The sequence below is a fragment of the Protopterus annectens genome, chromosome 3.part0 (genome assembly GCF_019279795.1).
Source record: "Protopterus annectens isolate FY-2018-M chromosome 3.part0, PAN1.0, whole genome shotgun sequence".
Taxonomy (NCBI): Eukaryota; Metazoa; Chordata; order Ceratodontiformes; family Protopteridae; genus Protopterus; species Protopterus annectens.
In genome coordinates, this window is record NC_056731.1 from 1,643,296,806 (window position 1) to 1,643,309,060 (window position 12,255).

General features: G+C 47.3%; 1 protein-coding gene across 2 annotated transcripts in view; it reads left to right on the plus strand.

Annotated features, from left to right (window-relative positions):
• Positions 1-12,255, plus strand: part of DCAF13 (DDB1 and CUL4 associated factor 13) — a 781,821-nt gene that overhangs the window by 63,698 nt on the left and 705,868 nt on the right. For both annotated transcript variants that reach the window (XM_044065680.1, XM_044065681.1), the window contains exon 2: positions 2,562-2,761. In XM_044065680.1, the coding sequence (XP_043921615.1) occupies positions 2,562-2,761 (200 nt within the window). The remainder of the gene's footprint in view (positions 1-2,561; positions 2,762-12,255) is intronic.

Genomic DNA, 12,255 nt, shown 5'->3' on the forward strand with positions numbered 1-12,255 from the left:
TGGAGGTGTGGGTATCTTTGACGAATATTGATACTCCCCTCCTTTTGTGGTTCGGTCCAAGTTTTGGGGCCAAAAAGAATGGTATGAGGTATAACCTGGTAGTGCTGGGGTGCTCTCGGGAGCCTTGAACCAGGTTTCTTTTACTGCACAGATATTGATGTTCTCCATGCTAAGGAGAGTTTCGAGTGCATGCATCTTGAGGTTTAGACTTCTGGCGTTGAGTAGCATTACTCTTAGTTTCTTATCCCTTGTGATACCTATGGAGGTGGGTTTGTCTTTTGAGCCTTGCCTAAAAAAGGCACTATGGGGATAGCAAGAGCATTTGCCAATATCCGAAAGCCCAGGAGTGCCAGATGCAAGCCGTCCCTAGCGAAGCATCGTGGCTTGTTGAGCATGTCATCCCAGGCTGACAGGCATTGGATCCCCTTTGAATGACACGAATACTTAAGCCAATTGTTGAAATTGATCATCTTGTCTTCATATTGTGGCATCGTTCTTGGTGAGGGTAAGATGCTACTCAAGGTCAGGGTCATACCGGCCTGGGCCACATGCTCAGAGAGCTCCTCTAGGTCTCTTTTCATGTAGTCCAGGGAGGTACGTCTCATGTCATTCACACCAGCATGGACAATGACCGAGTCATATTTGTACTTGCCTTGAGTGACCCGAGTGCTTGTGTTATGTGGCGAATCCTAGCGCCCGACAGGCAGCTCACCGTGACCTTCTCCTTGTTCAGCCTGGTGAGCGGGACGTCAGTGTGCCTGACGATAGTCTCACCTATTACAAGTGTATCAGGTGTGTTGTTTAGCCTTAAGGGTTGTGACTGTTCGGCACACTGGCTTTGTGAGATATGTGTTGCACGTGTTTTGTTTTGGGGTAGCGGTTGCTTGGGTGTCTGCTTTGGAGGTCTCTGCTGCTTAGGCAGATTTTTATTTAGAGCCTCCGAATATGTTTTTGTGTGTTTGTGTTTGGTTTGCTGTCATGGTAGGTTTATGTGAGACTGGAATTGTAGTGAGTGTGGTTTCCTTCTCCTCCTGACTGGTTACGCCAGTACTGAGTTGAGAGAGCTTAGCCTCCAGTTTGGCTATATGGATGCATCTCTCACATGTGTTGGAATTTGTTGGGAGGAGGAGAGGGTTGTCTGTGTACATGAGGCAGTTGTAACAGTGCCTCAAGATTCCCAGATTCACCAGCTGGACCGGAGAGGAGATTGACAACTGACCTTTGGACATGCTAGAATAGTATTGGGAATTCCTTTATAATTGAAAAAAAAGGGCCAATGGGGAACAAGGTACTCAAGGGGTGTTTGTGAGGGTATAGTGCTTTTAATTTTTTAATGCTGAGTGAGCAAGTGCCAGGTAACGTAAATGCAAAAATGACAAACAGTAACTTTCTTTTAAGTGAAACAAGGAAATTGAGTATGACCATGGGACTCCTGATGCTCTTCCTTGTGTGGGTGCACAGTCCCATGCACTTACAGTGAGAGCTACCACAAAGAGAATTTGTGGCTGATGCACATCATTCCCTCAGAACTACCTCTTAAATCACTGCCCCTCCTCTTTGTGCTGCCATCCACCCCGATAGGTACCCTATTTTCCCCTGTCAGCTCCTGAACCTGTAATCAATGTGGGTCACCTAGGCTCTTAGGATGCTTAGCCATGCAGTTAATTCCATCTGTTGAGGCCAGAAAGGGTCTGGCCATAGTTGGGACTTTATCCATCTTTGCCACTGGAGCTGGAGTAAAGTTGTAGCCTATTTGCTTCTAGTACTACTGGAAATATGTGGTTACCTTTGTTCCAGATTGGCTTAGTTTTGTTTTTGTCTTTTTTCCAACCACATTTAATGCTGGAGTATTAGGAGGTGAGAGCTGACCAGTCATTCTGAGCTAGAGACCATCTTTTATTTAGCCTTGTACTTCTTAAACTGCTCCTGTATAGAGCATGGAAGCTTTTCCTTTTGCTCCCGCAATACTGTTTTGTAATGAGCTTTCTTCATGAGACAAGCATTGTCTTCATCAAAGGACATTTCTTCAGCACTGCACAAGATCCACCTCCCTCCACATCTAACTGTTCCTAGATGTTGAGTTCATTACTGGAACTCTGTTTGCCTGCATAGTGGCCAAGTTACATCCTTTATACTATTAAAACTGGCAGGCACTTCATCACCTTCCTGTAGCTGTATGAAGTGAATAAGTGGTGTGGTAATCGTCTGTACTTGTATTGTTTATGCAGTGATACAAGCTGAGTGATGTTGCCCCCCCCCCACCAAATATGGCAAAAATGCTCATTTTATTCTGGTTTTGTTAATGATGTAGTAATTTTTCAATCGGAATATAGTTTATCTTTTTACTTTTCTATCGGGATTGATTGACAGGAATGGGCAGATGATCAGCTTTAAGTGCACGTTTGATTCGTGTTTGTCTTGTTTTTTGCACAGGAAAGTACAAAGGTACTAGTTAACATAATATGCATTGGCTTTTTTATTTGCCATTTAAACAATTTTACCATTAACTGGTGCTATGCTAATTTTATGATGCTTGATATCTAATCTGCTTTGTTTTGTAGTACCCAGGAATTATGATCCAGTACTGCACCCTTTTGAAATCCCAAGAGAATACACTAGAGCACTGAATGCAACAAAACTGGAACGAGTGTTTGCCAAACCCTTTTTGGCCTCTCTTGATGGACACAGAGATGGAGTAAACTGCATGGCTAAGCATCCTAAGAGCCTCTCTACATTGCTTTCTGGAGCGTGTGATGGAGAGGTCAGTAAGAACATGTTTTAACACATTTTTACTAAAGTCATCATCTTGAGCACATCATTTATGATTGTTTTTTTTTTTCATACCTTTTTGTAATAGTTACCCTTCCATTGTATATTTTGGAATAAGCTGCTATGCAGTATTACTTGCTCCCTATCCTTACAAGGAAAGTAGAATGCTAATCTCAATTAGCATTTTGATTTTAGTGGCGCACCTTGGCGAAATGAAGAACATGATTTATGACATTAAAGGAACTCGGGTCTTAATTGTCTTTTTCTGATGTCGTAATTGTTTGTACTATGGTGTCTCACAGTTTTTAGCCTGAATCTTCTTGGATGTACCCACTTAATCTTGAGTACTGCAGTGATTATGGATAACCAGTGAGGAAAGGGTAGTTTCATTACAGTTTCAGTGCTTTAAATCCAGGAGTTCAGAAACCCTGAATTCAAAGACCAAATCTGTGAATGACCTTGAAAATTAATTTTTAACAGCTGATGTTATGTGATCCTATCTCGCCTACATTCTGTACTGATGGGCTCGGAGCCGATCCCTCGGCTCCGACTCGGCACGCTATGCTATAGAGCGAGGCCTCTTATTGGCTGAGCTATTTCTTATCCCAGGATGCACCACCACTAATCCCCCAGATCTCGTTTGCCGCTTACAAGCTAAGACGTGGTCTCAACTTGGCTGGGCTAAGTACTAATTTATTTAGGCTTTTCCTGTCAGGAATTTGCTTGTTTTGAACCCAAAAGCTGTTTTAACAGCTATTGTTGTGATACGAGTGTGTATTTGTTAAATCTGTTGAGAAATTTGTCTTTTTCGTTGAGGGGAAGGTTTCCCGTTTTAGTTAGAGGGGCCTTCCCCTTTTGCTATTTGCTATTCTAGCGTTTTATTTGTGGGTCAAGTACCCGTTTAAGTTAGAGGGTCTTGACCCTCTCTTTCTGTGTTTTTTTGTGCAACTGTATTGTTGTTTCATATAAAAAAAAAAAAAAAAAAAAAAAAACTTCATATCTTTATATTTTTTGTACTTAAACTGCTAGTTTGGTGTGTTACCTCTCTTTAGACAGGTGTGTTATTTCTCTTTAGACATGTCCAAAGAGCATAGACCCTCCGGGTTTAAAAAATGCGCGAGGTGTGGTTATAAGATGTCCATAACGGACGACCACTCCTCGTGCGTTTATTGTTTAGGCGCCAAGCACCTACAAGAATCATGTAGCGTGTGTCACGCCTTCTCATCAAGGGTCCTCCAGGAGAGAAAAAACAAATTAATCCTTAAGGGGTTAAGCCATCCTTCAAGGAGGCTTTATCTTCTCCTCTCCTTCAAAGAAAAAGCGGCTCCGACCAGTCAGTCGGAACAGACTGCCAAAAACCTAGGCAGACTTCTCCATCGGCTCCACGGACTTCGGAGCCGAGGGGAACGGTCTGCCTCGATGCCTCCAGTCTCAACCCTCTGGTTCGAGCCGAGGACTGGGGCATCGAGGCGGTCACCTTCATCGGCTCCACTGATATTGGAGCCGATGAGGGTTGCCGGCTCAGACTCTTCCCTTCGAAGTCCTCATCGGCACCGAGGGAAATTGCCTTGAGATCTCCCTCGGAACCGATAATTATAGAATCCATTCGGAGCCGGTCCCCTAGTCCTATGGAGCCGATGGAGAAATCAGTTCGGACCCGATCGGTATCGTCCAGATCCTCCAAGTCTGATTCAGACATCGACAGGGTGCTCCTAAGACTCTTCCAGTCTCCGGTGTTCCAAAAGTTAGTTTCGGCTCCAGCCCATTCGGCTTCGGAGCCAATGTTCCACCCTGCTACTATGGTTCCTCCTCCAACAGCCTCGGCACCGTTGGAGCCGGTACTGGTGGAACCGGTGGAGGTTTTAGGGTCGGGCCGACTTACTCCAACTCCGGCTCTTGAGTCGGAGTTCGCACGTGGACTTCTTCTGTCGGCCCGGGGATGCTTGACTGATGTTTTCGGTCCCAAGTCTTCCTCTCGGTGCATCGGCTATGGAGTGCCGTCTACCGTCGTGGCCACGGAGGTGGGACCCTCCCGGGATTCTGGTGGTCCCGCCTTCAGGGCTATGAGGAGTGCGTTAGCCAAATCATCGTTGGCTACCTCCACGGTCTCTCCAGCTCCTTCCCTGCATACCGAGACTGGGTCTTTGGCAGTCCCCCTGTCCTTAGACAGCGGAGCCCGGGCCTGAGGTTACCCCACTGGGGTTTCTCCTGGAGGTCCTTCTGAAGCTTCTTCAGAAGAACCCCCAGGAAAAGATCGCAAGAGGAAGCACGTTGACTCCCCTGATGAGTCTCTTACATCAGACACTGAGCTCGATGATGCAGAAGGGTCCCCTAAGTCGTCCTCGGATGATGTCTCCTTTGCAGACATCCTGAAGCCCTTAAACAACGAGGTGGCTGGCAGTCCAAACCCCTTCTGCTGATGAGTCGGTGTTCCTTAAGGCCTTGGGCTCAGCTCCGCCTCCTGGGTGTCTCCGCCTTCGACGAACTCTTGGATTTGATCTGTCGAAGGGCGTGAGAACACCCAGACTCTGTGGAACCGGTGCCTGCTCGTCCTAATAAGTTCCTCTCAGCATCCCCTGAAAAAGAGTTCCTAACTAAAGGTGTGGCTGTAGATGCTTTGGTGGTGGCATCTGCTACCCAGCAAGATGTAGCAGAGGCTTCGACGTCCGTCCATCCTCCTAATAAGGAGTCTAGGAGCATGGATAGGTACGGAAAGCGCACCCTAAGTTCAGCGGCCTTTACATTAAGGTCCTTGAACTACCTTACGCACTTTACCAGATTTCAGAGGGATCTGATTAAAGAACTTTCCGATACCCTCTTGGGTAACCTGCCTGAGGAGCTGGCCCAGACGGTTGGCTCTCAGCTGGCTACACTGTTGTCCATTTCAAACTAGTCTATGAGGCTCATTTCTTATGCGGCCGAAGGGGCGAGTAGAGCATGGTACAGGCATTGCTCTACGGAGACAAGCCTGGCTCCGCCTGTGTCATTTCACGGAGGCCTTTAAGTCTTCCTTTGCCGACGCACGCTTTGATGGGTCCTCCCTGTTTGGACACAAGGTAAAGGACACACTGACCCGCTGCGAGCAGGAGGGTAAGACTTTGACTGCTGTAGGCACGATTTTCCACTCCTTCGGCCTTATCCCAAGGCTAAAGAGGAGGGAAAATGTGGTTCGTGAGATCTCAGAAGCCTTACCCTCTCAGCAGGATGATCCCCTTCCAGAGGCAGGGAGGGGAAATTCTTCGAATGCGCCGTCCCAGAGGCGGCAGAGGCCCTCGCAACACTGGAGACCACGAGTCCTTTGTGGCTCTTCAGCCTTTCACAGTCCCTGAGGGATTGCCCGACTGTGCAGCTCGGAGCCAGTCGGGGTCATTTTTCAAGCACCTAAAAGCCTGGGAAGGTATCACTCAGGACCGATGGGTGCTTCAATTATCGCCGGAGGTTACACCATCCCTTTCTCTCACTCTCCACCTCAGTCCAAAAATCCCGGACCCGCCACCCAGTCAACGGGAAACTGCAGCCTCAGAAGTTTCAAAGCTGCTGCAAAAAGGAGTCATCCAACCAGTCCCCGCAGACCAGATCGGATTAGGGACTTACTCAAGATTCTTTTGGTGCCAAAAGACCGGGACTTGAGACCCATTTTGGACCTCAGTATTCTAAACCATTCAGTCAGAAAGTCCAAGTTCAATGGTCACCCTACAAACCATTCTCCCATTGCTGGAGAAAGGTGTTTGGATGTGCTCCATAGATCTCAAGGATGCTTATTACCATATTATGGTACATCAAGCATCCAGGAGACATCTGCTTCAGCCTAGGAGGCAGTCATTTTCAGTTCCGCTGCCCTTTGGTCTCACCACAGCCCCCAGGGTGTTCACCAAGTGTTTGGCGGTCGTGACTGCTCACCTGAGAAGTCTAGGATTCCAGGTGTTTCCGTATTCAGACGACTGGCTCCTAACTGCCACCTCCAAGCATCTACTATTATGAGCCTACAGGCCACTATATCACTGGGCAATTCCTTGGAATCACCTTCAACTGGCCAAAGTCTGTGTTGCTGCCATCTCAACGCATAAGATTCATAGGGGTAGAGATAGACTCAAACCTAATGCGGGTCTATCTACCTACAGACAGAATACAAACCATACAGTCTCAAGTTCGAGCCTTACTTCCCAGATCCAAAGCCCCAGCCAGAATGGTCCTGCAACTATTGGGATCCATGTCCGCCATGGTTCTTCTAGTTCCCCTTGCAAGGTTGCACATGAGAATTCTCCAGTGGCTTCTTTCAGCTCAGTGGTCCTTTCAGGAACTCCCTCTCAGTCACCTCATATGGATCACGGAAACCTGCAAACGGGACCTTCGCTGGTGGCTAGTGCCCTCCAATTTGGATCAGGGACGACCCTTTGTTCTACCTCCTCCTGCGGCCACTTTGACCACGGATGCCTCCCAGATGGGGGGGGGGGGGGGGCATTCCCTGGGCAGGTCAGTCCAAGGCAAATGGCACCCAAAAGTGACCCTACTTCATATCAACATTCTAGAAATGAGGGCGGTGCTTCAGTCCCTTCAAGCCCTTCACGATTACCTCCCTCAGGGCGTGATCGCCGTTCACTCAGACAACATGTCAGTGGTCTGGTACTTGAACAAACAGGGAGGGACCAGATCTTACCCTCTGTGCAGAGAAGCCATGAGGGTTTGGGAATGAGCAGTGTCGACCAAACGCTTCCTAGTAGCTACTCATATCCCGGGCAAGTCCAGTGTGATAGCCGACAGACTGAGCAGAACCATCCTCTCTCCTCACGAATGGTCTCTGAACATCACAGTGGCAAATCAGATTTTCAGCAAATGGGGAGTTCCGTGTTGCGACCTCTTCGCGACTCCTCTAAATGCGAAGTGCAAAAAGTTCTTCTCCCTCACCCCGGCTCTGGGAAAGAGCCCCATGGACGCACTAGCCTGTCCTTGGCCCACCGGCTTGCTTTATGCCTTCCCTCCAGTTCGTCTCCTTCCCAGGATGATACAAAAGGCATCTCTCTTGGGGAGAAAATGATCTTAGTTGCTCCTTACTGGCCTCGTCAATTATGGTTTCCCTATCTTCGGAAGTATGCTCTGGAAGGTCCATGGTTCCTGGATCAGATCCCAGACCTTTTGATTAATCAGTCGGGACTATTTCACCAGTCCCTTCATACCTTAAAATTGACAGCTTGGCTCCTCCACTTCCGACTATAGTCAGGAGTCATACATTGGATCCAGAAGTGGTACACATCTTATCTTCGGCCCACAAGTCTGCTACAAAGTAATTGTATTCTAGCAAATGGAAAAGATTTGCTATTTGGGCTCAATTCCGGGGCCTGGATCCCATCACTATTCCCGTATCGGAGGTGCTAAAATTTTTAACTTCTCTTTTCAATCAAGGCTCTTCAGTCTCTACCATCAAGGTTCAATTGGCAGCTATTTCCAATTTTCACGAATCTATAAACCCACCTTTAATGAGCAACAGATTGTGTAAGACCTTCTTGAAAGGTGCTGCGCTCTTAAGACCTCCGATTTCTCATCCTGCTCCTCCATGGGATCTCGATGTGGTGTTACGCGCCTTAACTTCCTTCCCCTTCGAACCGGCAGCGACATGTGATTTAAAATTTCTATCGTGGAAGACTGCTTTTCTGGTGGCGATCACTTCTGCCAGAAGAGTTTCAGAGCTTCAAGCTTTGTCTGTGAAACCTCCGTACTTAGTTTTTCACAAAGACAGAGTATCTCTCAGGCCAAATCCTTCCTTTGTCCCTAAAGTTTGTTCCAGATGTCCTTCAAGGATGTATCTGCAGTCCTTACAAATGGGTTGTCCTGCCTCAGGCAGACCTTCGGTCGGCCGGATTCCAAAGTCTGGGTCTGGCCTCGGCTGATGTTGCACTTCACCCGACGTCATAGCTGCAGTTCAGCGGGTATAAAGGCATCAGCCGATGCCATTTTCCTCAGTCTTTCTTGCCGCGTGGCGCCCGAAGCAGAAGCTGTTCGCAAGTGCCGGTCGGTCAGAACCAGAGATTGCTACCGAAGACTTCTAAAAAGCTAAGTACCCCGTTGGGGACTCTTTCTTGCCTCAGCCGATGTCAGAAAAAGTGAATAATTGTTTAACTTGTGGGAAACAAATACCTCATAAAGATTTCCACTCTTACTGCTTACCTTGTTTAGGCCCAGACCACGACGTAGCAGCTTGTCTAGCCTGTGCTTCTTTCAACCGACGGACACTTAGACGTCGGTCGGAGTTTGCAGAGGAGTTTTTCGGCTCCGCTTTTGCTTACAACATGCCGTCGGAGACTCCGACTTCACAATTAGCTAAAAAGCGCAAGGAAAAGGACCGACACTCGCGATCCGCGGTTTCGGCTAAAACCACGGTTAAGTCAACCGCAAGTGTCTCTGTTTCGGCTGAAACCGAGTCCCCGGTTCTTCCTTCGGCCGAAAGCTTGCCTCCTACCGAGGCCTCATCCAGTATGGCTGAATCTGCTACTGAAATTCCACCTGCTCTTACAGGTTCCCAGGATTTATCTGATACTATCCCTTTAGATATATCTACTCCTGCACGTGGAGCTGCTAGGCCCCCTGCATCCATGTCAATTAAGGCCTTTGCCAGGGCTAAAGCAGCAAAATCAACCAAGACCGTGCCTGCTAAAACCCCTTCTCACAGGCCTAGTTCTAGTACTCAAATCCTCAGTTTAGCAGAGGATCTCATTTCTTTGATCAGGGGATCCCAGCCTCACCCTGACAGGGCCTCTCACCCCCCTCCAGAAGAGGCCTAGAGCAGAGCCCCCTGAGCCAGTTTCTACAGATTACTCCTCTGATGGTTCAGAAAATACAAACCCTCCAGAAGGCCCTTATTCTCCATATGAGGACTCTGATGCAGAAGACTCCATTCCTTCTGCCTCTCCTCCTGAGGAATTTTCTTTTGGGGAACCTTGCATGCTATGAGGGAACAATTTCAATGGCAGGGCCAGGATTTTTCAGACTCTAGGAAAAGGCTTAGGACCTTTTTGCATTTGCCACAGCATAGGCCTTTAGCTATTCCTCCAGTACTTACAGTTGTGGATGATGCATTTAATGATGCTTGTACTGCTCCTGATTCTCTTCCTCCGGCCCCTGCTAAGCCCGACAGATACTACAGGGTTCCGGACACACATTATCACTTGTACAAGGCTCCTTTTGCAGATCCTGAAACTATTTCACAGGGCCCCAAGGCTGTAGCATCTACCTCTGCCAAAAAAACCCTCCCTTCTGAAAGGGAATCTAGGGCCTTAGAGAGATGGGGTAAAAAAGTTTACACTTCTGCTACTCTTTCGGCTAGGGCCTTAAACTGTCAATTCCACATGATTCAGTATCAGGAATTTATGTTAGATTAGTTAACTAAAAATCTGTCCTCGCCTGAACCTTTAGACCGAAAGTCCCTTCAGGAAATGGTACATAACATTCAGCAGGTCAGTAATCATTCCTTAAAATGCGGCTATGATGCACTGGAGGCTTCCTTTAGATCAGCTATGACTGGTACAGTGATCAGAAGGCATGCATGGTTAAAGTCCTTACCAGACCATGTAAAATCAAAGCTCCTAGATGCTCCCATGGATAAACACAATTTGTTTGGCTCCCCTGCACAGCAAGTGCTGAAGAAGGTGGAAGAGAAAGCAAAATCTGTCCAGACAGTCAAGGATTTCTTACAGGTCCAGCCTCCAAGGTTTAGTAGGAACTGGCCTTCCAAGAATTGGTCCTTTCCAGACAACTCCAGAGCACAGAGAGGCAGGAATAGGCGCCCAAGAGGCATAGGTCAATCCAGAGGTGCCTACAGGGGACGTCAGTGGCAGCCTAACAACCAGCGAAGCACTGCCACAGATCCAGCCACTACCACTTCCACAGGACAATCAAAGTGACTTGGCTCTGAAACCGCCTACCAGGGAACAACTAGAAGCACCCTTGGGCGGAAAGCTAGCCTTATTTTCAGTAAACTGGCATTACATTACAAGAGACAAATGGATGTTACAGACAATAGACAAAGGTTACAGGTTTCACTTCCATACTCTACCAAGGAAGAGAGGAATGCCAAACCTACCTCCAAATCAAAAGACAAACGCTCTAGAACAAATAGACCACTTAATAAGGATGAGAGCTATAGAAAAGGTACCGTCTATGGAACAAGGGCAAGGTTTTTACTCCAGACTTTTCCTGGTGCTAAGAAAGGAAAACCAATGGAGACCTATTCTCGACCTGTCCGCTCTGAACACATATCTCATTGTACCAAAATTCAAGATGCTGACCCTACAGCAGCTTCTTCCCATGCTGGGCAAGGAGTCTTGGCTGGTAACTCTAGATCTCAAGGAGGCATACCTGCACGTCCCCATATGACCAAATTGCAGAAGATACCTCAGATTTCTTGCAGGATCAGAGCATTATCAATTCTCAGCATTGCCTTTTGGCTTATCTACTGCCCAGAGTATTCACGAAATGCCTGGCATCAGTAATTGCTCATTGCAGGCTTCAGGGAATTCAAATTTACCCTTACCTGGACGACTGCCTGTTACAAGCGGACAACAAAAACAAATTAACAAAAGATTTGAAAAAGGTCATTCATCTACTGCAAGCCCTGGGATACACAGTCAATATAAAAAAAGTCCAGGCTGATACCATCCCAAAGGATAACTTTCTTGGGTGCAGAACTGGACACATCAAATCAAATGGCATCCCTCACAGCAGAAAAACAGAAGCACCTTCCACTCTGTTTCATGGCATTAACAACGCAGAACCAGCTTTCAGCAAGGAAAATCCTGCAAGCCCTGGGTTACATGGCATCCTGCATAATATTGATTCCACATGCCAGACTACATATGAGGAAGTTGCAATGGTACCTAAGGAATTTATGGTCTCAGCACAAGCACAGCCTAGAAATCCAAATTCCAATAATTCCATGCCTGAAGCAAGAATTCCGATGGTGGGCTCAGGCCTGTCAATTGAACAAAGGACTGCCCTTCTACAGCCCTCAACCAAGCCAGACTATCACCACGGACCTCGGTTGGGGGGCACACATGCTGGACAAGTGCATACAAGGCTTATGGACTCAAGACCAGCTGAACCTACACATAAATCAAAAAGAGATGCTGGCAGTAAAACTGGCAATTCAGGCATTCAGACCGTTTCTTCAACAGGGTCAATTGCTGATAAGGACGGACAACACCACAGTTATGTGGTATATCAACAAACAGGGAGGCACACATTCATATCCTCTATGCCGGATGGCAATGGACCTCTGGAATGTGGCTCTGAGCCTCAACTTACAGCTCCAGGCAATATTTGTACCAGGAAAAGAAAATATATTAGCAGACATCTTAAGCAGAACTACCACGGATGCCCACGAATGGATGCTGCATCCAGACATCTTCAAATCCATTACAAGGAAATGGGGACTACCAGAAATAGACTTATTCGCATCCCCGCACAACCACCAATTGAAGAAATTCTGCACAAGGA